The sequence below is a fragment of the Lagopus muta genome, chromosome 13 (genome assembly GCF_023343835.1).
Source record: "Lagopus muta isolate bLagMut1 chromosome 13, bLagMut1 primary, whole genome shotgun sequence".
In the NCBI taxonomy this organism is placed as follows: domain Eukaryota; kingdom Metazoa; phylum Chordata; class Aves; order Galliformes; family Phasianidae; genus Lagopus; species Lagopus muta.
Window position 1 is genome coordinate 409,986 of NC_064445.1, and position 24,216 is coordinate 434,201.

At 52.4% G+C, this 24,216-nt stretch overlaps 1 protein-coding gene and 1 long non-coding RNA gene across 3 annotated transcripts in view; both read left to right on the plus strand.

The window, feature by feature from the left end:
• The first annotated feature begins 14,259 nt into the window (after window positions 1-14,259).
• The window catches only part of AR (androgen receptor), a 46,111-nt gene continuing 36,154 nt past the window's right edge, over window positions 14,260-24,216 (plus strand). The window contains exon 1 of the mRNA XM_048959166.1: window positions 14,260-15,616. Within this exon, the coding sequence (XP_048815123.1) occupies window positions 14,652-15,616 (965 nt within the window). The 5' untranslated portion in view covers window positions 14,260-14,651. The remainder of the gene's footprint in view (window positions 15,617-24,216) is intronic.
• Window positions 16,434-23,257, plus strand: LOC125699545 (uncharacterized). 2 transcript variants are annotated; one of them, XR_007379605.1, is made up of 3 exons: window positions 16,434-16,676; window positions 20,113-20,220; window positions 21,111-23,257. It is a non-coding gene; the product is annotated as an uncharacterized LOC125699545 (long non-coding RNA). The 2 variants fall into 2 exon arrangements; XR_007379606.1 differs by lacking the exon at window positions 21,111-23,257 and adding an exon at window positions 20,845-20,945.

Genomic DNA, 24,216 nt, shown 5'->3' on the forward strand with positions numbered 1-24,216 from the left:
TGCAGCCTGTAACCCAGTTCCTGCATCTCATAGACTTTGTATTTTTGAGCTCTATGATTCCTTTGCCTTGTGAAAAGAAAATGTGTGCTCTACCTTTAAGGCAAACAAGGGGAATATTTCTCACGTGTTGAAAGTCAGCACAGTTCAGAACTAAAGCTATGAAGCTATACATCGTGCAACCCAGAGGGAGTGCTGCTTTCTGGGAAGACTTTGCTTTGTGCTCTCCAGCAGCCAAGTCCAGCACCTTTAAAATCAAGAAGGAGAGAATGTTTGCAGGAGAGAGGGAAACCTGCCTTCCCAAGGGCCAGCAAGAGTCCATAGAAAACTTCAAGATAAATGTAAAATAAATGAAAATTGTTTATTAAGAAAGAAGCAAAGAAAGATGCTGCCTGGCTACTTCCTACAGCCATGCGAAGAATGGCCAGCAAGCCATTTCAGCAGACAGCAGGGGCTGCCTTCTGACAGCACTCAGTGCAAAAATACAGGGGAGGCCAAAACAAAACTGTGAGTGAAGTGAACGAGCTATTCAGCCTTTCTGTTTTTTCCCCTAGAAGTGTTCCAAGTGCCAGGAGTACAAAATACACTGAGAAGTATCACAGTGCAGGGCAGAGCCTGGCTGTGGAGAGCCGGAGAGCTCCTCTCTTTGCACACACAGTGTGGACTCCAAGTTCTCACTGCCATGGGCTGGAAGCTGCAAAGCAGCACTGGTGCAGAGCAGGGCACTGCCTAACTCACCGGCCTTCTCTGTTTGTTGTGGAGATTCCCTTTGTCACATTGTGCCACCTGTCTGTGCCCAGGAAATAGAACACGTGTTGCAGGGCAGGTGGTTCCCAGCTTTCCAAAGAAAAGTATTTCAGGTCAGAAATCTGGGAGAGGATCCTAGGGGGGCTTCACAACTTGCCAGTCCTTTGGGGGGTTTGAAATGTGCAGGAAAAGCTCTCCGTGACCCGTGGGCTTTGCTAAGTTGCACATTTGTGGTGCATAGGAGGGGAAGAAGCTCTAATGGAGTCTACACCCCTATCTGTGGTCATGATGAGGGATAATTTTTGCAATAGATAAATAATAAAAGAGAAAAGTTAGATCTAACTCTAAAATTTATCAACTGTGACCATTGCTGATTTTAAAGTCATTAGACAGTTGGCCTTGTTGCATTTTGCGGGATGGTTTCTTCCAAATTCCCATCAGCAAGCTGACAGCCCTCTGAGGCTGTTTGGGCTCTCTCCAGAAATTGTGCATCCCATAGAGCAAGGAGCTGCTCAGATAGTTTATGCAAACTCTTCCTGGAATTTGTATGGAACAAGAAGTAGCTCAAATCCTGTTTAGCATAAGCCATGTAGTTTAATCTCTACTGAGATCAGATGGCAAAGAAGGTAAATAATTCTATTCTTTTCCCTTTCCTCATCCTCAAGACTTCATTTCCTCAGCAGTACAGAGGCTTTGCACCACTTACAGAGCCCAGGCCTGAGCACAAATGCTGGCCAGCACTCCAGGGGTCGGCACTGGCGTTGTGCAGCTGCAGTACACTGCTGGATCCCGTTGTGGCAGTGCTGCTGGCAGGAGAGTCCACCCAGCCCCAGGCTTCTCATGGATGGTCCTCAATATACCAAAACACTGCATGTAGCACAAAGTCATGGGAGGGAAGAAGAGACCATTTTGGTTTGCTTTGGAATCTCTCTAACCCGGGCGGCTGCGGACTCTGACTCTGTCTCAGATTCTTCAAGTTTGGGTGAATTCTGCCAGAAAGCTTGGATGGTTGCGATTGCACACAAATCTCGAAGCTCAGAGCTGATGGACACAGCGCTCCCCTGCCCTGGGTTCCCTTCCTGTTCGTTGCACTTTGTTTGCATACCAGTCACACCAGAGACTGGAAACAGCCAATTCAAATCTCCTTCTTTTTTGCCTTGTGGCTCATTATTTCCAAGATGTGTTTATGTTTCCAGGCCTAACAGGGTCACTTGTATTTAAATCAGTTTCAACCTTCTTTGTTGAGATCCTTTTCCTCATTAAGACAAACCTGGACTCCAGTCTGACGGCAGTTACATGTCTGGGCTGGGGAATCTCATGAGCTCCACTGGGTATCCATGGGCATGGTCACACATCTGTGCCCATGAGACAAAAGCATCTCAGTGAGCACTGTGCAGGGATGGGGCAACCACATGGAGCTCCCTGTCCTGAAGGGAGCGCAGTGCCCTGAAGGAGCTGGGGCCACGCAGGGCTTACAGTCTTACTGCAGTGCTGTGGGGAGATCAGAATGCAAAGGAAGGACAACCACGTGAAGAAGGAAAGAAGGGAAGAAGCAGCCTGCTTGTTTATCTGTTCTTCAGCTGCCAAAAATTGTATAGCCATTTGCCTTTTCCTGTGGTAGCCATGGAAATCAGTGGGAAAAATCGGCTGCATTGCTTTACTGTGCTCCCTGGGCACACACTTACTGCTGAAAAAGCTGAAAACTTTTTTTTTTTTTTCCAGTACCAGGTGAAGAGCAATTCAATTGAGCTCGTGTTCAGCACACAGCACAGACTGAAGGTATGCAGAGATCAGCTGTGAGGCAGAGCATGAATAACAGTAATTGATTTGGAATGGACTCCTTAATTGGGTTGTTTCTACTTTATGCTGCTTTGCTAACACCGTTTAGGACTTCGTCTAATGGAGCAGGAAAACAAATGCCCCTGACGGGCTGGTATGATCGGCACTGCTAAGAGGGGGGAAGCACAAAATCATTGGTTGAATCTCTTGCCTTCCCAGAAGATGGTACTAACAAGCTTGTCAGACAGCTGACAGAGAACCTGACATGAGGGAAATCCATTTTCCTTTTCGCCTTTTTTGTACCACGTGGTTGTTGGGCTTCACTTCTGCTGCAGATTTGCCATCAGCGTTCATTCTCTTCTGAATGCACATAGCCAACATCGCATCTGTAGCACAGCCAGCAGCCTCTGCAGCAGCACTGATGGACACTGAGGAGTGTGAGCTTCAGGGCATCAGAGAATGTACCAGTTTGAAAGAGATGTGGAATGCATGCTGATACACCTCATTGTGTGCCTGGGCTGACCTGCTGCAAGGAAAAGCATTCAGCAGCCTTTTGGTGGCTCTGAGCTCAGTGACAGTCACCCGCTCGGCACAAACAAGAGCAGAGAGCGTTTCAGGCTGGCTCTCTGCAGGTTGGAACACGAGCGTGCATCGACCTGTTGCTGAAAGGTTACAACTGTATCTAGACAGAATAAAAACACCGAACAGAGAATTATTCCATATGAACAAAGCATAGCCCTGCAGGAGCTGGCAGAGCTGTGCTGCCATGGCTCAGCACTTCTCCCTTTAAGCCACCATGGCTGGGACGGCCCAGGGCACTGGGCTGGGAGGGAGGGGACAGCAGGCACCAAAAGGGATATGTGGAGCTTGGCTACCAGGTGCAAAGGACCTGCAGAAGGTCTCTGTTCAGCAAGTAAAAAGCAGCAGCATGTTGCATCTAAGAGGGGATGCAACTGCCAACCAAAGGCTGAGGCCTGAAATATGGAGACTGTAAAGTAAGGCTGACAGTGAGGAAGGCTCTCGGGAGTGGTGGACGCCAGGATGGCAAAGGCTGCGGGAGGAAAGAGCTCTGCACGATGGGGATCGGACCCAACTGGATGGAGATAGCATTCCTATCCTCTGCTCGCAGAGCAGGGCTTGGATGGCCAAAATGCCAAATTCCTCAGGAGGAGGGGAGGAGGGGTAGGAGTGATAATGGCTGAGAAGCAACAGATTACAAATACATGTTAGCACTGAGGGCTTTTCTTCTTTAATAGGAGCAACAGTAACAACAACAACGTTCCTTCTTTCTCCTTTTTATTAGCAAAGCTGCCAGTTCCTTGATGTTTCAGAAAGATGGGGCATCTGCCAATGATTTACAAGCACACAAAAAGTTTCATCAGATGAACTTGCAATGACAGTTTATGAAAGTAACCAGAACATCATATGATGAACAATAATCAGCTCCTAAACGGGTGGCTTTGATAATACAGTTTCAGCTTTTGTCCCACAGGAGAACATGTAATGAGCACTAACCCATTCGACCTCTGAGAGTTTTCCTTTAATTATTCTCACCCATGAAAAGGGTAAAGCATTGGGCTACATCAGTGCTACTCTCTGATGTGACCTGCATTGTAACAACATGATACAGGCATGTTTCCTATTGCAGTTTCCAATGGGCAGTTTTCTTCCCACAGCAGCTCAGACTGCAATTGATACAATTTAAGTCTCTCAGCCACGCTCTCAGATGAACCAAGACAGGTTTTTCCTCTCTAATATTTAGGTATGTTACAGGGTCTCTAAATAGCTGGGGAATAAGAACATCAAACGGCCCCTGAGACATGCTGAGGAACAACTGTGCCTGCTGAGATGGGGCAAAGACTGATAATGTCCGAAACTTTGGATAAATATGATGATCTGGTACTTCCCTGGTTTCCTCAGAGCACACAAATTAGCTGCAACAACATGATGTCTGCTATGTATCAAAGCCTGGAAAAAAAAACAAATGTTGGCTGCTGCGAGAAGCTGCCTTGCCCCTATGGGCTGCAATGGGGTCAGCAGGTCTCCATCAGCCTTGATATCTCACCGTGGGTTTCCATCTACACCCAGCAGTGGAAGCAGCCTTACCCCAGGCTGGGAAAACTGATCCGTCAGCATTGCTGACGTGGGCCACGTTTCATACGGTAACTTCGAGGTCACAGCTTCATATATTACCTCCTGGGAAAATGGAAACTCTGCCAAGAACACGACTGTGTAAAGCGCAATGGAAGGTACAAACATGTTTCATTAGGGATGAAGTTTCTCAAAGTTCTCAGTGCCGTAGGCACGGCCCTCGGTCAAATGGTCCGAGCACTTCAGCCATTTCACTGTGGTGCACACACAGGCTCTTCTGAAAATCTGTCTCCAGTCTGTAAGAGAAGGAAAATATGCTGACAGTTCTTTGGAGGTGCAGGGATGAATATGGGCAAGGAAAAGAATAACATTTCAGATGGCTGCAACCATTCAAAACAAATTCTCTTTGCGTGAAGAGCCGTTCCAGAAGGTGCGAGCGAGCCTTCCTGCGTGCAAGCAGGGTGAGGGTGGGACAGCAAGGAGGGGCGCGGGGGCAGTTGAGCAGCCTGTGGCCCTAAATTGGAAGGATGGAAAACATACTGAGCAAAATTAGCTGCAAGGCACAGTTACCTTTCAGACTTAAAATGAATGGAGATGAAATCGATTCCTGCACCCATCTGCACCAGCAGTCTGTAAGGTCCCTTAACGCACCCATGTGAGCTCTCATCCATGTGAGGAGCCAGGGCAGAGCTGGCAGTCCACAATTGATAACAGGTTGGATGTTTAGGTTGGATGTTGGGGGGAAGTTCTTTACAAGGAGAGTGGTTAGGCCCTGGAACGGGCTGCCCAGGGAGGTTGTGGATGCCCCGTCCTTGGACGTGTTCAAGGCCAGGTTGGATGGGGTCCTGGGCAACCTGATCTAAATGTGTATGTTTGGTGGCCCTGCTAGGCAGGGGGGTTGGAACTACATGATCCTTGAGGTCCCTTCCAACCCGGGTGATTCTGTGATTCTGTGAACAGATGGCCAAATATTTAAAATGTTAAGAATCGTCAGACTTCTGTGTATCAATGAGCAACGTGAGAGTAGCAGAGACACCCAAAATTCGGGAGGAAGCTGTGGGCGGTGGCACAGAGCCCTGCAGGCTGCTCCTCAATGCTGTCAGCCAGTGGCCCCACTGCCACCACAGCTCCCTGCATCCCCTCCATGTGCACTGCGGTTCCCTCAGCAACAGCATGCGGAGGCACATGGAAGGTCTTTCACCTGACCGCACATTTTTTCCCCCTAAGATTACATGACTCTCATTACTGCTAAATCCTCTGCTTCCAGTCACAACTGACTGAAAACAGAAACGAGTTCAAGTACAGACAAATAGAAGCTCTCACCACAAACAGCCTTTAGTGAATGCAGCAGCGTCTGCACCAGGCAGAGAACCACAGAGCTGCCGTATCGCAGGATGGCTGCATTGGAAGGGATCTTAAAGATCACCCGGTCCCAAACTCCGGAGAAAGAGAGACAGTTTGTGCTGTAGGCACTCGTTGAAAGCATCATTTTAAATTCAGAACATTTTTTAGTGCAGGCTGCTGCGGTTGGCAAGGGCTTTGTTATTTCAGCATCCCTGGGCCACTGGCGAGGTGTCCTGCACTGCAGCACGCAGCAGGCACCCACCTGGCAGCCGGGCACAGAGCAGCAGTGCTGTAGGGAGCTGGCTGCTGGGTCCTGCCTGCAGCTCGCTTCGGGTAAGAGGGAGGAATTGAAGAGAACTGCTGAGCTGTGTGCTGTCAGCCTGACTTCACTAGAGAGTAATGGTAAAAAAAGATCAATTCTGCTCCTGGCATCTCCACTGCGCTGCGATATCACTGGAGCTCTCGGCAGATGTGGGCTTGTGCTCCTGCTGATCACCTGGTGTCTGATCATGGAACAAATAAGGGAACAGCTGTAAATCTCTCTAGACAGACGCTTAATGGAATGTCCGTCTTTCTGAGGAATGTTTTTGCTGCTTTTCTGAGTAGTTACGAAGGATCTTCTGAGCCAAAGGACGTTATCAGAAAAGAGTATTTTCTTGGGGTCTGACATATTTTACAGCACTTCAGAAATAATCACTCTGGTCCTGGTCCAGCAAAGCACTTAAGCAAAGATGTGAATATATGAGTATTCCTAGATTTCAGTGGGATTATTCATACACTTAAAAACGAGAGGTGTTCTGCTGTGTCAGGTCTCCCCAGCACCCGGCCCACCCCCGGCCAGGAGATCTGCCCTTGCTGCGGTCAGACCAAGCACCCGTTGAGTTCCATAGCACAGAATCACATCCATCATCATTTATCACCCTTATCCTCATACACTGAATTCGACTTTTTCGGAGATGAAAGGCAAAGCCCTCAGTAATATCCACAGACCAAAGCTATGCCTATGATGATTGTCCTTTATAAATATCTTAAACTTCACCATTTAACAAGGATTCATAAATATAAGCGACTCCAATACATGCTATTGAGAGAATGGGAAAACAATTTAAAAATGTATCAAACTGAGCATAGGGCATCTCTGAAATACAGTGTGGAAGCAGGAGTGGCAGGGAATGGCTCTTTTGGTGCTGAGCTCAGAGCACACAGTTTGCCCCAGCTGGGCAGCGCGGCTGTATCCTCTGCCCCCAGCAGTGTGGGGGGGGGCAGGCTGCCGCGCTCTGTGTGCCCCACTGCTGGGAGGGCAGAGGAGGGTGTGATAAGGGCTGGGTGATGCCAGGCACATCTGAGCCAGTGTTGCTGTTGGAAGAATGCTATGTGATTATTGAACAAGCTGCCTCTGGGACTGACCGAGGGAGAAGAACTCTGAAATATCCTAATGGTTCTCTTTTCTTACCTGGACTGATTTGCAATGAGAAGTGTGTGGAAACAGCTCAGAGTCGGAGTATGAGAGAGGAAGGAGAGGATCGCTGCTGCCAGCCATGCTGCTGACTCACTCCCAGTCTCTACCATTAGAAAACTGAAGCAAATCGTGGTATCACCGCTTCTCTCTGCCCAGATCTGCAGTGAGGTTTACACTGAAAAAGGTTGTAAAGCATTCTGCTGCTCACAAATGGGGAAAGTGCAGGGAAGGGAAAGCAGAGATGTCTGATGTGGTCTTCCGCTATGATCAGTGATGAAATTTCCAAAGGCTGCTCTGTCAGCCTTCTGGGGTAGGGGATGAATCCCTCTGTGTCCCCACTGACTTCTCCAAACCTTAGGAAAGGACTCAAAATACGTTGTTTTATCTTTGGGTAGGAGGATGTTGTCTGAAATCTAAAGATTTTCTGAATGCAGTTAAACGAACTGAGCCCTCAGTGGAGAGATACTGCCATAAACCACAGCAGCACCGTCCTGCACAGACAGCACTGCTTCCTCCTCTGTCTGGGCTGGGAGAACCTGAGAGCACTGCTTGAGTTTGAAATTCTTCCTGGCATGTCAGTGTTATGGAGTATTGTGAAGTTGAAAGTGTTGATAGGAACCCTCCAGGTTGTTGTACTTGTTTTTTTTTAAAGAAAGCTTTCCTTACATCTCCAGCTGACAGCATCAGTGAGAGGCAAAGTTCTGGATGTGGCACAGGAAGGAAAGTGCAATGCACATGCAAATGCAAAGTCACAGCCTGAAGCAATGATAGAGCACCTGGTAGGAATGCAGGGCCAGCCCAGGGGAACTCAGGTGCATGCAATGTACTGAGTGATGGAAGGGATGGAGCCAGGATCCACCCCTCCCCAGCCTTCATGTAAGGGTTGGCAGTGGAGGTGAGGGTATCTTGCTGGAGATCCCTGTCTACTTGATGCCTCCCAAGGGTAAGAAGCTGCTTTCTTTCTTTTTTTTTTTTCTTCCTTCCTTCCTTCCCTCCTCCTCCTTTGTTTCTGTATCCGTGGCTGCTTCATTTGAGCAGCCAAAGACTTTGCCAATCTGCTGTTGTTGCTGTGCTTTCTGTTGCATTATGGCATTACGTGCTCCTGCTCTCCCTGCAGATCTGCAGACAGCCCAGCAGCTCAAACATGAAGGAGCCAATGGCACAAGGCAGAAGCAGCAAAGGTGGATCTTGTTTGTTAAGCTGCTGGAAAGGGGCAGAGGGAGGAGGGCAAGGGGGAAGATGGGCTGTTTGCCAGCATGTCTTCAGCCTTCCTAAACTGAGAGATCTATTTTTTTCCACTTTAGAAGTGTGGAAGTGTTTTTAAATAATTGCAGTCCTGAATCACTGCCCAACGGTTCTCCCAAACAGCTCTGCACATCTCTACAGCACAATTGGCTTCGGTGGGAAGTTCTGGTTGGGGGGTGAATCCCAGCGAGTCCATCCATGGGAGTGGGGCCCATGATAGACTCTTACCCTGGGCAGAAGGACTCGATTGAAAATCAGCACTTACAATTGCTGCTTGTGTTACTTACGCCCTCTTTGCGTTGTTTTCTGCTTTGGCAGCCCTGCTGCATGGCATTGAAAGGAGAAGACTTCTGAGGGAGAGTAATACAGCTCCCGTTGCTCTCCAAGTCCTGAGTCCCCTGAAGTGTGTGATCCCCTGAAATATATGATTCTAAGTACAGGTGACGCATGCTGAATTTGAAGTGTAGAATCTTCATAAACAAGAGTTGTCATGTTCATGTCTAAAAATGATGCCACATGTATACTATTTGCTGTACCAGAGCCCAAATGATATGAAGTGAGATAGATGGTACAATTTTCAGTTCTCGAAATCTTGATGACAAAAGCTGAAGTATTCAGGATAGAAGGATGATATCAGTGGTTAAGCTGAAGCAGAAACTTTACACACCATTTGGAACAATTTTTCTGCAGTTATTTTAAAGCAGACGTTTGTGAAGCTGTATGCTACAGGCAGGCACAGACAGCTGTCTGAAGGGAGCTTTGTGTGATGTGTAACTTGGTGGAGGAAAGAATCTGAGAATAACATACAGGAAAATAGAATCATAGAATGGCCTGAGTTGCAAAGGACCACAATGCTCATCAGTTCCAACCCCTGCTGTGTGCAGGTCGCCAACCAGCAGCCCAGGCTGCCCAGAGCCACATCCAGCCTGGCCTTGACTGCCTGCAGGGATGGGGCATCCACAGCCTCCTTGGGCAACCTGTTCCTGTGCTGTTGTGGTCATGAGTGTCAAAGAAAACTGCTGAATTTCTTGTGGCATTTGCATTCAAAAATATAAATCCATCCCCAGTTCTGTTTTTGTTATCCTTCAGCACAGGCTGGGCAGTGTTTGTGTTTGCCCACGTGCCTAAGTGCAGCTCCTGATGGGTGTGCATCAGGCTGATGTGAGAGTGCTGTGTGCTTCTTTCCATTCTGACAGGTCAATGCCTCCTTCATCTTTCTAAGGCTGAACAGTTGTTTGACATCTCCAGATTGTGAGCTTACCTGTTGCAAAGTTCCTGATTTAACTCAGCTTCTCGCCAGGGAAACCTCTTGGTGAGGAGCCTCCTCTGGCTGTCAGGAGAAAGCACGTGCTCTGGGTGAGGGCTGTTAAGTCTCTGCAGGGCCGTTGCCACTGCCACAGTGAGCAGCAATGGGAGGTTTGGTTCCAGCCCCTACCCACAGCCCTGCTGTGTTTTGCCCCACCAAGCATCCTCCTGGGGAGCTGAGAACTGAGCACTGCAAGCAGTGTCATTGAAGGCCAGGATTTCAGGAACACCCTTGTAAAGATTCCAAACGGCCCGTGCTGATGAGGGTTGCAAGTCCAACATACCTCTCTGAGCCCAGCAGTGCTCTCACTGAGAACAGAGCTGGAGGTACCAACGAGGGAAGAGCTACAGGCAATGTAATAGAGCTGTGTGCAGCAGCTGCTGAGGGTACAGGTTTGCAGTGATGGAGCCACTGAAAAAGAGAGGCATGGCAACCTCCATCATTCCTAACATGAAGTAAAAGGAGTAAATTCCTTCTGCTCCTGGGTTATGCTTAAGATGTCTGAATTCAAGGCAAGAAGAGTGTGTTCTTTTCCAATAATGGAGAAACTGCTTGTAAGGTGTATAACTGGAGTAATAAAAACACAGGCAAACTGGCTTTCTACAAGATGAAAGAAGAAGACATTAATATTTTAAGATTGGGTACCTATATTAAGATGCTATTTTGTGTTGCCGATCACAAAGCACTGAGGTTCCTCCCCACCACCCAAACACACGCAGCCCCACATCTGCTTTAGCAATGCATGTTCAGCACACACAGCTCGTTGGATGCACAAACAGCCTGCAATCTGCTGTGTGAGCCATGCTGATGGAAGGTGGATTGCTGCCAAGGGCTCCACTTCTCTACTTATCTAAAGGGAGGAATACTGCAAATATCAAAGCACACCTCCGCCCCCCTTTTTTTTTTTGCAGGTTTTTCGATGCTTGTTACATGAGAACACCCCTATATTAAAAGGGTCTTAAAGTTCTTCATGTGTACTTTGGTTTTGAAATGCAGTTTGATGCAGGGCGGTTACAAAAGGAACATTTCATTCACCGCACTGTGGAATGAGAGGCGCCCCCTTCCACGAGGCCGTTCCACCCGGCCATTTGCCTTCGCAGTGAATGGAAATTTCGGGTGCTTTGCTGGTGACTGCCAGCAGGACGGTGACCCGGCGGTCGGAGCAGAGCCACGTTGTGCCGCCGTCTTTATTTTCACAAGTTCAGGGTGGAATCCACGTTTCCAATTTTAAGATACGTTTAATTAATCGACGTTTTGTTTACGTTGAGAAAACGCTCCTGAAGTGCAGAGGAGAAGGTGATGTTTCTCTTAGAGTGCAGCCTCTGGTATCTCGTGCTGAAATGTTTCCCTTTTTGTGTCCCCCCTCCCCCCACATCCCCCATGAGGACACCCAGCAGCTCAGGACGGCCGTGCGTCCCTGTGGGCTCACAGCACAGCTCAGCCTCACTGCTGCTGCGCTCTCACAGTGAGCATTTATCCGACTGAAACTGCGGAGCCTGAGATGCAAAGCAGGGCTCACTTAGGGAAGGCCCTTTACCAAAAGATACACAGGATCACGCTGCTGCTCATTTGTAACTGATTGATAATCAAAGCCGTGGCCCAACTTACCTACAGAAGAATGATCCATGGCAGAGGTTTTGCTCAGTCTTTCCACAGATTTCTTCCATTTCACTTGGTTTGTGTACAGCACCCGGAGGGGGATGGATGCAAATCGGATACTGCGTCCGACTGCTGCACTGTGCAGAGCAGTTCTATGGAAAACTTCGGTAAAAGCAGCAAAACAACTCCGAAACGCTGCAGAATGCAACGTTTAATAGGATAGCAATTACAAATAAAGCACTGAGTGCAACAGCAGTTGCAACGATTTTCTCCTTCAGATAATTACAAAGATTGACATACATGAAGCCTTTAAAAAATAGCATTCAATCATAGGCTTACAGACCAGAAAATCCATTAGTAGTACTTAAAAAGAAACCTGTGAATGTGGGGAAAATTAAGTGCTTTTCAGGAGAAAGAAATGAGGGAAGGGAGGGAGGGAGAGAAAGAGCAAGGAAGGAAAGAAATGAAGGCAGAGAAAAAAAAAAGAGAGAAAGAAGGAAGAGCCTTCTTCATGCTTATGTGAAGTTCCAATCACAAAATTGCTCGTGAAACAGTCAATCTCAACCAGGCAGGCAGGCAGGCAGAGAAGTAGAATGTTGGCTCTGTGTGCTGAGAGGAACGCAGCATTTCTCAGTCCTTCATGCACATCTGTTGGGTGTCTCACACACACAGGAAGCTGCAGCTGTGGCACAATGTGCTCACAGACACTGCCAAGGGATGGAGAAACCAGGGCAGCAGAACTACACCAGCCACAGAGCTGAGAGCCAGGAGCACACATGAAAAGGCACAGGGATATCCAATCCAAACAGAACGGATTATTCCAACAGACTTCCCCCAGGTCCCCGTGGATCCCAGTGGTCTCCATAGGTGCAGGCTGAGGATATCACTTTCTTCATGGCCATGGTGGTGGCCAACGAGTTCTTGCACGGCCTGTTGGCATCACACATGGGAGCACCTCTCTGAAGCACAGCTGTCTGTTCCTTGGGTGATGTTACGCTACAGTGCTGACCCTCAGCTTTTCCCAATGCATTTCTTAGTGCTAGTTGTGAGAATCCTCCTCTTGGTGTTTTCCAGGGCCTATGTATTTTGCTCTGGAGCTTTTCAGCTATTGGCTGCTGGAGGAGCAAAGGTAATCCACAGCACTTGGCAGGCGTCTGCTTGCCTCTGGGGCAGCAGTAGATCTTTCTGGACACTTGACTCCTCTTCTCCATCTTTCTCAGGGGATACTACTGCAGTGTTCAGTTGAGGATTCTGATTTTGTGCCACCATTACTGGAGCACAGAGCAGCTTTCAGCAGGGCCAGGTCAAGATAACTACACAGCTGTAACAGGGACTCACCTGTGCAAAAATAGGGGAAAAAAAGGTCTTTGAAATATTGCTGACAACGTTTCAGAAAATCCAACCAAAGCTTTGTATCTGTTCTCTGGGAGAATGCACGTCAATGTATTTCTCTGTGAAAACCCTTTCCATGTGACTCTGCCCACAGGCAGCTCCTTCTCTCACAGCCCCCTGGCCCCACAGAGCCCTGGGATGGGGCCACATGCAGCTGGGTGGACCCAGCTGTGTGAGTGTGTGGGACCACTGAGCTCTGCGCTGGTCTGCATGGACACTGCCCACGTGTACTATGGCATCTCCCTCTATTTTTACACATTGAGGTTTCAGCTGTACTTTCCCCATGCAGGGCTGTGCCACTCCTCATTAAGCCCGTTTGGTGTCCCCTGTGTGCCCGGAGCCCACGCACAGCCCTCACCCCAGGGCTGCAGCCCAGCGCTGCCTTCGGTGTGGGGACGCGGCCAAACCCCGCGGGGCTGCGTTTCGCTTTATTTCTTTCCATCTTCCACGGGTTATGAAAACGCTTTTAAAAGATGGAAAATGATCCTTCATTTTCCCAACTGGCTCCGCTTCCCATCCATTTGCAACAAATCGTTGCTTTTCTTTCCTCCTTTGTCTTCAAATGAGTTGGAATTAATGGGTTTATTCCGCTGTATGTCAGATGCACACATCTCTGCTATCGGGTTACCTGGGAACGGCGCCTACCGCAGAAAGTGGCCTTAGGACTGTGGTGACGGGGCCAGCAAGGGGAGCTCAAGCCTTGTTTGGCTAAAAGGTCCTACACCGATGGGCTCTGTTGGCTGCTTGGCCAGAGGGGCTCAGCGTGGGCGCAGCTCTGCGCTGCCTGCGGGACGGGGGCACGCGTTGCTGCTCCCATGGCTGATGTGGAGCCGGGAACGGAGTGCGCAGCCACCACCTCACTGCTTGCCAACAAAGGGCGCTGGGCTTCTTTACGTGCAAAGAAAAAAGTGTGCAGATACTGAAGTGCAAAGGGGCATGTTAGGGCTAAGTCCCGACGGCAGTGACAGTGCCCAGCGAGGGGAACGCTTTTCCCTGCATTCCGCCCTGCCGCGCGGATTGGAGCAGGCGAAGGGCAGAACGGTGCAGGTCGGGGACACTTCAGAGATTATCGGGTCCGCCGTTCGCGGCCAAAGAGGGGCCGAAGAAGCACGCGTGTGCCGGAGACGGGAAGGACAGGGGATGGGGGAAAACGAGCTCAGCGGCCCCCGGGAATAGGAGCGCGAGAGCGGAGTGGTCCCGGTCCCCTCCCAGAGCCCGCGACGGCCCAATCCGCCCGCGGGGGCCGCGGCGGGCACTGAGCCCGGGAGCGGCGTGGCGGGCGGCGGCGCTGCGGTTCCGCGCCGTGCGGAGCCGCCCCCGGGGTTCGCTCTCACCGCCCCCAGAGCGGCCCCCGCAGCCGCCCGCGAGTTACCGGATTAATCACTGCGGAGACCCGGGACCGAATTCGCGGCGCTGGGCGGTCTCCGTCTCCGCGCCTCCTCTCGGCGCGATCCTGCCTCCCGCCGCCGCTCTCCCGGCCGCCGATCAAAAGCGCTACGAGGAGCCGCGCGCGGCAGACGCCGGCGGAGGCCCGACCCGAGCACCTCCCGGCCCAACTTTCCCCGCCTGTTGCGCGGAACCCCGCGCACCCCGCGCCGCGATGGGAACCGCGGGGCTGAGCCGCCGCTAACGGGGCCGCGGCCGGGAAGTGCCGCTCGGATCTCGCTCCGCCGCCGGGACCGCGCCGAGGACATGGAGGTGCAGCTGGGGATCGGGCGCGTGTACCCGCGGCCGCCGGGACGGACCTTCCGCGGCGCCTTCCAGACGTTCTTCCAGAGCGTGTGCGAAGCGTTCCAGGCGCCGCGGGACGAGCCGGAGCCCTGCCTGCCCGCACCGGGAGCCCCGTGCCCGCAGAGCCCCCGTCCGCCGCCCGTCGCCTCGCCCGCGTTCCTGCCGCTGCCCGAGCCCCGCGCCGCCGCCCGCCCGGCCATGGGCTCGCCCTTCCCGTGCGCCGGGGACCTGAAGGAGCTGCTCGGCGAACCGAGCGCGCTGCCGCTGCTGCCGCTCGAGGCTGAGCCGGGGGCCGGGCGAGCCGAGCCGGCGCCCAAGGAAGACTTTCTGGGCGACAGCGCTAAGGAGCTTTGCAAAGCCGTGTCCGCCTCCATGGGGCTGGCGGTGGAGGCGCTGGAGGCACCCAGAGAGCCGCCACCCCGCGAGGACTGCATGTTCGCGCTGCCCGCAGGGCCGCCCCGCGCCCCGCGTCCCGACGTCGCCGAACCGCCGGAGCCGCCCGCACCGGCCGCCTTCAAGGGCAGCGGCGCCGAGGCCGCCCTGGCCGTCGAAGTGCCCGCGGGGCTGCCGCTGTACCGCGTCTCCCCTCCGCCCGAGGAGCCGCCCGGCCGCGACTGCTTCGTCCTCTCGTCTCCCGCCCGCATCAAGCTGGAGAGGCCCCCCAAGCCCGCGGCCGTCGGCGCCTGGGGTGCGCCGGTCCCCGCGCCGCCGTGGCCCCCCTTCTTCGCCGACGAGGGGCAGCTGTACGGGCCCTGCGCCGAGCCGGCCCCCGGAGCCTTCGGCTGCGGCCACGCCGAGAACGCCGACTTCGCCGCCGACGCGTGGTACCCGATGGGGCGGGCGCCCTACGCCGCCCCCGGCTCCTACATCAAGAGCGAGTTGGGACCCTGGGCAGAGGGCTACGCCGGAGCCTACGGAGACGTCCGGTGAGTGCCGCCCGTCCCGCTGCCGCTCGCGGTTCCTCCGTCCCGTTCTTCCCGCAGCTCCTCTCGGTGCCGCGTGCGGGCGGAGCTCCGCTGCGTCCCGAGCACCGCCGGTGTGCGATAACCGACCGCAGCACCATCGTTCTGCATCGAACGGTGCCGTGCGCGGGCGTGGAAACACAGAGCGGGCTTTGCGGCTCCGGCTTGAGTACGAGTAGGTGTGTTTTGGGTAGAGATAAAACGGTATTCAGAACTACGGAAAAGGAGAAACTGATGCGCTTGGAAAGACGCGCTTGGTCAAAAGTGGTTTTCTTGGTGAATTAACCTTAAAAAAGGAGATGGCTGTCTCTGTACAGTGGGCACACGCGGTGCAAAGCAGCGGGCAAACATTACGCTTGTGTGTGACTGAGCGATTCCCTCCTCATAGCAAAAATGTTACTGACGGAGAGAGTCGCTGCAGCCGATGGAACCAGGAGTGAGAAAACAACAGTGAGGGAATTTTCCTTGAATTTTGGAAACCAAAAAGCGTCAGTGGGCACTGCGGGCACAGCAGCTCCAGGTGGTGTCACAGACACAGCCTGGGTGCAGCGCTGCACCTCGCCGGGCGCTGCGATCAGAGATTGGAACACAATGGGATTTTCCCTGTAAATGAGCTTCGTGCAAACACATCCCGCCTGTGCTGCTGTGCTCATTCTGCTGCTTTGAAGTGCACACGTTTGTACTGAGGTAGTGTAGTAATTGTTATCCAATGATGTATTTGTGCATTCTACTTAGAAGCAGATTTGGGGGGGGGGCGGGGGGGGAAGAAGGGATAAAGCAAGGAAGGGTCCCACTGAGTGCAGCTGTGAACTGAGTGCCAGCAGCAGGACCTGCGTGCACGGCATGCTGATCCTGAGCCATATAAAGCTGCTGAGAGCAGTGTGAAGCCGTTGGGGATGGGTGCAGCTGAAGGAATTTTGCTTCCCAATTACTGGCACCTGGAGATGGAGGTGCCTGGCTGCAGCCGGTGAAGCTCAGGGCTGTGCTGTCTGCCTGCAAGCCCGTGCAATACAACTGCTTGTAGGTAAGGAATGTTGGGTGAAGCGTGGCAGGGTTGGGTGTATGTGGTGCTCTGTTCCATCCCCTGCTGTCCTGTGTCCAGCCACATCTGCAGCAGAGCTCAGGGGGGACCCTGCATTGTTTAGAACACCTTGATCTGGTGCTTTGGACCCAGTGCTTCTGTGTTGCTGCGTGGCCATGGAGAGTGAGTAGTGGTGTTTTACCCCCCTGTGTGTTAGGTGCAGTGCTGGGAGGAACTCCAGGCTGTGCTCAGGCTGAAGCTGCCTGGGTTGATGCCCTCAGGTTTGTGTATGTCTGGGTGAGATCTCTGCTCACTGTACCACATACAATTCCTCTGCTGCTGCTCTCTTGGGTTTGTTTTCTCCTGGCTTTGCAGCAGCAGCAAGCCAGGCTGGAGCTGGGGGCAGCATGTCTTGTCCAGCTTGGGCAGAGCACTGCTAAGGAGGGAGGGATGAGGGACCTGGAGCATTTCACAGTGATGTTACTGTGTTGAAGGGCAGTCTGCTTGGCCCTCGTGTAACTCGGCTGGTTTCCAAAGGCGGTTGGTGGTGATCCTACCCCAGTTGATGTGGGATGCCAACTGGCACAGAAAGCCCAACGCCTTGGCTGTGTTCCTGGAAGGAGGCAGAAGTGCTCTGGGGGCTCTCAGCAGTGGTACTGTCCCACTGCACTTCAGGTTCCTGTGCCTTTGAAACATGGGCAGTGCAGTACAGCCTGCTTTTCTCTGAGTGCTTGCAAATCTGGGTTAGATACAGGCACTTTAGCAGATAGATGCCTTACCCTGTATGCAACAGCAAGCCCTGAACACAACCTTTGTTTCTTAGCATGTTTGTGGGGAGCTGTTTCTACTTCTATGTAGAGCACTGTGGGTTTAGTTGTGGGGTTTCCCTTCCAAAGCCTTGAGAGAATGTGGCTGCCTGGCAGGGCTGAGGTGTGCTGGTGGCACACAGCTGAGATGCGATGGTCAGCAGCAGCCAGGCCCAGCATTAACCCTGCTCAGATGCTGTCCCTGGAGTCCCATTGCTGCTGCCATCTGGGCACGGTATGGGACGGGGCTGTAGCAGCAGTGGGGTCAGGGCTGTGATGGATGCAGCATTGCTGCCTGCCCCTGTGCTTGTGCAGGGATTTGCCTGTGTTTAGAGGCTGCTGTGTTACACAGGAGACAAAGCAGGCATTAACACAACTTGACTGAACGTTAAGCTTTTGATACAGTGTATGTGAATGTGGCAGCAATGCTTATGTATGATTAACAAATTAATCCAAGCTTTTGTTCCACTGCAGGGTTGGGGCTGCTCTGCTCTGCCAGCTGAGTGACTGTTGCCTGCAGTCTGTAAGGTGACCACATAACCTGATTGAGAAATGAGACACTGACTTGTTAGAATAAATTGAAGCTCACAGGGTCAAGGTGACTTTAAGATTAAGAATGTGGAAGCAAGTAAGAAGTTTAGGCTGTTTGTTTTAAACTAAAATAAATGCAAAGGGGGAACTGTTGTTGTCACAGTGGGCATGAAGGTGATAGAGGAACTCGGGATACTTGGCTCAGAGAAACCTGGCTCACCCTGTGGTCCCCACAGGGCATTTCCTATTGCTGCTGTCTGCTTTGTGGCCCCATATGTGCTGGCTGTACCTCTCTGCAGATTCCATTCTCTGGTCCAGTTGTGGTCTGTGTGGGTTACACATCACTCAGCACAGTGACAACACGCTCTTCTTTGTGGCCAGCCCTGCAATCATGATACCACTCACAGATAACACCTGTAACAATTTCTGCTTGTTGAAGGAGGAGATAAGGGTCTGGCAATGAGATCAAGGGCAGCAGCTTGCCCTAGAAGATGAGGCCATGTGGAAGGCCGTGTTTCTGCATTGCTGGGCTCCCCAGCCGTGCCATGCTTCTAAGCTTTTGCCCCCCGGCACAGAGCTGAGCACAGCATGGCCAGGAGCCCACGCTGTGCTCACTTGCACTGCAGATCCCCAACTTTGTGCTGGAAGCACTCAAAGGCAGAAGTGGGATTCGCCCTCCCCCTGTTGCCAACCTGACCTCTCTGCTTGGGAATGGCAATATTATGCAAATGTTTCTTTTGAAGAGGAGCAGTGCGTGGAGGAATGCTGTTTCTGAAGCCCATCCCTGGGGCCAACTCTGTAAAGTGCACAAATAGTGCACAGATCCCACGGGCAGTGTGCTGCAGGCGGCTGGGAAAGTCACTGATGTGCTATGGCTCTCTGATGGCTCCTGATAAAAGGAGAGGAAAAAGAGTATGAAAAATTCTTCCTTGTCACCATTCAGTTCTTGTTTGTTTGTGTGGGGTTTATTTTGTCAATGCAGACATTGGCACTGGTATGGTCAGTTTTCTTAGCTGGGTTTGGATTCTTCTTGCACCACACAGGGAAGTATTTGCCCCTTTTCAGTAGAGTCTGGGCACTGCATTCTGGTGCTGTTGCATGAGGCACAGCCCTGTGCACAGCAGCAATGCCTGCCACACGCTCCATCTGACTCAGCAGGCTGTGAATTGCATCAGTGCTGAGTGCTCCTGGCTGCAGCAGAGATCACAGAATACTTGTAGTGGGAGATACCATCCCTAGGACACACCTGGAAAGTGTCTTAAATTCTTGTAGCCCCTGTTGTTTGTTTCTGGCAGTGCTCCGCATCCATGTGAAACCAGAGCCATGGGGATGGAGCTGGGGTGAAAGCCTCAGTGGTGTGCAGAGCTGTGGGGCTGCAGAGAGGGATGCAGGGCAGGCATGGGAGGGAGAACCAGTGCTGAACTCCCTCAGGGCACAGCACTCAGAGGCTGCCTCTGGAGTTTCCCCACTGTTGGGCTGAGGAGGCTGCTCTGAGCGCAGAATGGGGCGCAGAGAGAGTTCCCAAATAGCGCTGTTGTTTTGAGGAACAGAGACTCCCATGGGAGCCACCTCTTCAGCAGTATGCTGAGTTGCCCCTGTTGTGTCTGGGCAGGACTGCAGGCAGCAGGATGGGGCAGCAGCTGCACTGTGGGCTCTGCCTCACTGTGTCCTCACAGCAGCACCTGTGGGGTCACCCAGTGTTGGTAGCAAATCATCTGAGGTTCCACTGCACTTCCAAGGACTGCTTGCAAAATGGCAACGTGTAAGGCCAACCTCATTTCATAGAATCATAGAATTCTGAGTTGGAAGAGACCTTCAGAGGTCATCTAGTCCAACTTCCCCGCAATGAACAGAGACATCCACAGCTCAGTCAGGTTGCCCAGGGCCTGACTGAAAGTCTCCAGGGTTGGGGTATCCACCACGTCTCTGTGCAACCTGTCTCAGTGCCTCACTGCCTCACTGGGAAAGACTCTTTCCATATATCCAACCTAAATATCCCCTCTTTAAGCTCCACGTTAGATACTGAAAGGCTGCTCTTGGGTCAATTTGGAGCCTTCTCTTCTTCAGGCTGAACAGCCCCAGCTCCCAGTTTGTCTTCATAGGAGAGGTGTTCCATTCTGTGGATCACTTTTGTGGCCTTCCTCTGGATGCACTCCAACAGGCCTGTTTCTCCTGCACTGAGGACTCCACATCTGGACGCAGTGCTCCAGGTGAGGCCTCACTTACTCTACTTCATGGATGATCTGTTCTCATTTTGATTTGATGCTGTTAATTTGCTTAATCTTTTCCATGAGCTAGATCTCACTTAACACAATGAGATTCTCTTTCCCAGCATTAGCTGTGCTCACCCTGCAGAACTACCCAGGGTTGGCTGTGCAGCCACTTGCTGGTGCACGGGACACTCTTGAATTCCTTTGAGGAGCGAATGAAGGAAAAACTCCACTTTCCACTCTCCCTTATTAGCCAGTTTGCTTCTCGTGTCTCACTGCTTTGTCTCTGGATTTCTCCCCCTGTTTCTACCACTGGCACTGTGTCCCATGAGAAGCTCTCCGTCCACCACCACATCTGTGCCCCTGCCCAGCTCTGTCCCCTCACGCTGCAGGGTCTGTGCCCCACGGGTGCTGTGTAGCCAAGTGCTTTCTCATCCATTTGCTGCAAAAATGTTCCAGGGCAGACTCCCCCCATCCTCCTCGATGCTTTCCCCAGCTCTTGCATTGCTGAGCTCTCACTCTCTGGAAATCTGTTCCGAAGTCTCATTCTTGGTGCATTCACTGATTTTTTTTTTTATTTTTTTATTTTTTTTTATTTTTTTTTCTTTCCCCATTTCCCTTAAGCACTTCATGCAATGGAAGGATGAGCTCTGCGTGCACTTGTTTGAGGACTAGGAAAAATTCACCAAAGGAATGACACATCACAAGGTGTGAGAGCACAGGTGGGGCTTTGCTACAGGGCTGTTTGCGTTCTCTGTCCGGCACGGCAAACCACTGCAGCAGCTCAGGGGAAGCGAGCGTTTGCAGGACACAGCTCTTCTCCCCCACCCCGGCATTCCCGCAGCCTTTCCTTTGCTTACAGTATTCGCCGGTATTACTTTGTTACGCAGATGCTGCCGTTCTTCCTTCGCTCTGTGCACAGCGCGCAGTTCTGCGGGGAAATCCGCTCCAGCCGGAGAGCGCGAGCGAAACGTCGGAGGCGCTTCGGTGCTTTTTGGCGAGGCTGGAAAGGCCGCGTGTGTTTCAGGGACCGCGGATGGGGATGAGGCACGATTTGCAGCGCGGGGGGGTCGTAGCCGGCAGCCCCGGGCGGTGCGATGCGACCGCATCCCCGCGCAACGTCCTCGGGCATCGCGGCGGCCGGGACGGCCCTGGGACGCTGCACGGGGCCGGCGGTTCCTGGAAGTCTCTGCCCCCGGGCCTGGCTCGGGGCCGAGGGGTGTGGGACGGTTCGTGCAGCAGTTAAACAAAACACTGTATCGCGGCACCGAATGCCATCTGCTCTCCGGATGCTCCTTCGGGGAAGCGCCGCGTTTCCCCGCTCCCGGCGGCGCTTTTGACCGCTGCTCTGCGTCCGCACGGCACCGCGGAGCTGCGGCGCAGCGGCTGCGCCTCGGGCTCGGGGCAAACCGCAGCGAAGCGGCCGATGGAGCTCCCTGTCGGTGCTGGGACGGGGCAAATCCCAGCGCACCCCCAGCTACCCGGAGAGAGGGACGCGGTGCCATTTCTTGCAGCAAGGAATCCAAAAACCTCCCAGAATATATTGCGAATTTTTGTGGTTGTACTGGAACACTTTGTCCCAGTGTGATGAAAGCAGTTTTCTTCTGTGGAGTTAAAAATAATTTGTAATAGAGAGAAATAGCTCTCTGGCCTGCAGTTCTCACCATTCATGTTGTTTCTCCATTTCATTTAATTCTGATTGTATAAATTGTTGGTTTTAAGGTGTGGGTGCTGATTTCTGTGCTGGGCACTGCTGTGAGCTGCTGCTGGGGCATGAGCTGCTCTGCTGCAGATGGATCCTTTCCTGCTGTGACTGTAGGCCAGCACTGCAGAGCTAAGCATGAGAGCAAACACCTTCCTATTTTATCATCCCGGGATTGATAGCATTTTGATTTTATCAGATAAGCATTCACTGAAAGGCAGCTGTTCTGTAGGAAACTCTCTGGAAAGAAACCCTTGCTGCTGGGAGCTCCTCAGGCAGATCCCTGCAGCCTATGCAATGGTTGTGTGACCGAGAGCCAAATGTGTATGGAGGGAAAGTGCAACTTCTCCTCAGCCTGCAGCTGGGGAACCGGGGTGGTCAGAGGGTGCAGATCTCGCAAGCAGTGGTGTGAGCCCACAGCCAGCTCACCCTGGACATGGCATGCTTAGGGGGAGGATTTTGGTGCTGGTGCTGCACTCCGATCTGTGTCTTATGAGCAGCAACTGAGGGAACTGGGGTGGTTCAGTCTGGAGCAGAGGAGGCTCAGGGACACCTCATTGCTCTCTCCGTCTCCCTGAAAGGAGGCTGTAGTGAGGTGGGGTCGGCCTCTGTTCCTGCGTAACAGTGATAGTATGAGAAGTGATGGCCTCGTTCCAGTGGAAGGTCAGGTTGGGTATTAGGAACAATTTCTTCTCCAAAGAGCGGTGGTGCACAGCGCAGGCTGCAGTTGAGCTGATAGTCACCATTCCCAGAGGTGCTCCATAATTGTGGAGATGCGGCACTGAGGGACATGGTGGTGGGTAGTGTTGGGGATGCTCCCAAACTCAGTGATTCTGGGATTCTACAGTTGGCCATCACTCAGGCAGTGCTCAGCACTCTATGATGCCATAAGAAATCTGCTCTGGCAGTATGGCAACAACATGAGGTGAGAGGAACCCCATGCCTCGTGTCTGTGGGGGAGCCAGGGCAGCTGCCATAGAGCTTCAGGACTGCGTTGTATGGGGGACTGGAGGGAAATAACTGAGTGTACACCATGGTGTTATCCCTTCATCCTCCTCTGGCTGTGATGGAAGCGCAGTGCTGCCAGCCCATGTCACCACACTGCCTGCAGGGCCAGCAGACACAGCGACGTGTGTTGGGATGGAAGTTGGTCACTCACAGCCCCGAAAGCAGAGCTGATTATGGTCAGGCAGTGCTGCAGTGCTCACTGAGCGATGCGATGGCAGAACACAGCCTGGTCGTGTTGGGATTTTAACTCAGTGCCTTTGGTCCTGGCAGTCACGGCACGCAGCATGCACCAGAATTGCTTTTATTTTGTAGCACTAATGTTGCTAAGAGGAGGCTGGTTGAAGTAAAAGATAGTGGCCCGTTGTCATGGCAAACACCCTGCTGGTCTGGCTGTGCTCACCTGGTGTGGTGCTTCTCTCCCGCAGCCCCGGGCACCAGCACAGCTCTGCCCACCTGTGCTCTGTTCTGCTTTAACAACAATTACAGTCCTGCTTTCTCTTCAGGAGTGATTATAAGCGAAGTTCAATATATCTTCCAACAGTGATAAAAATGCTACAGGAGGTGTATGGCAATTCCAGAAGCATTGCTGAGCAGCAGCTTGTTGAGCGTCCAGGCAACCAGGCAAAATAGATAATGATTCCTTCTCAATAAATAGAGTAGGAGAGCACAGTTTTGGCGAGCGGCTCCTTTGGCAGAAGTCCCTCTGGCTATGAGTGTGAGCGCCACCTGCTCCAGCACTGCAAGCATTGGGCTCCTGGGCCGTGGGGCCGGGGCGGTTCTGGAGGCTGGCAGGGCAGGGGTGCCCAGCAATCACCATTGGTAGTGCCATTCACCCTGGCAGAGCCTGGTCCTGTGAAGCCTGGCACCAGGGCCACATTTGCAGGGCACGGCACTGCAGGAGAGCGCTCCTCCCGCTGCTTTTTTACTTTTAATGTGACCTGAGCAGAAGCCAGCAGGAGCAAGTTCACCGATGCTCTGTTGGGGCTTGGAAATGCCAGGCTCTGCATCTGGGAGAACCTGTCTACAGAATGTGAACACAGATGCTGGCACTCCTGAGAAGTAGTACAGGCTGCTTGTCAGGACACAAACAGAACACGGCGTGGTTCTGCAGTAATGGAAACCAACTCGAAGCCCAGCCACAGCTCCACAGGTGTTTGTGTATTGTAGGTGCCCTTCCTGTGCCAGCACCATCCTGCTAGGGTGGCTTCTGGGCTCCCCCTGGCATCTCAGATGTCCCTGCAGCAGCCCTGTGCAGTGCCCACTGATTTTCTATGCAGTTAAAGGCA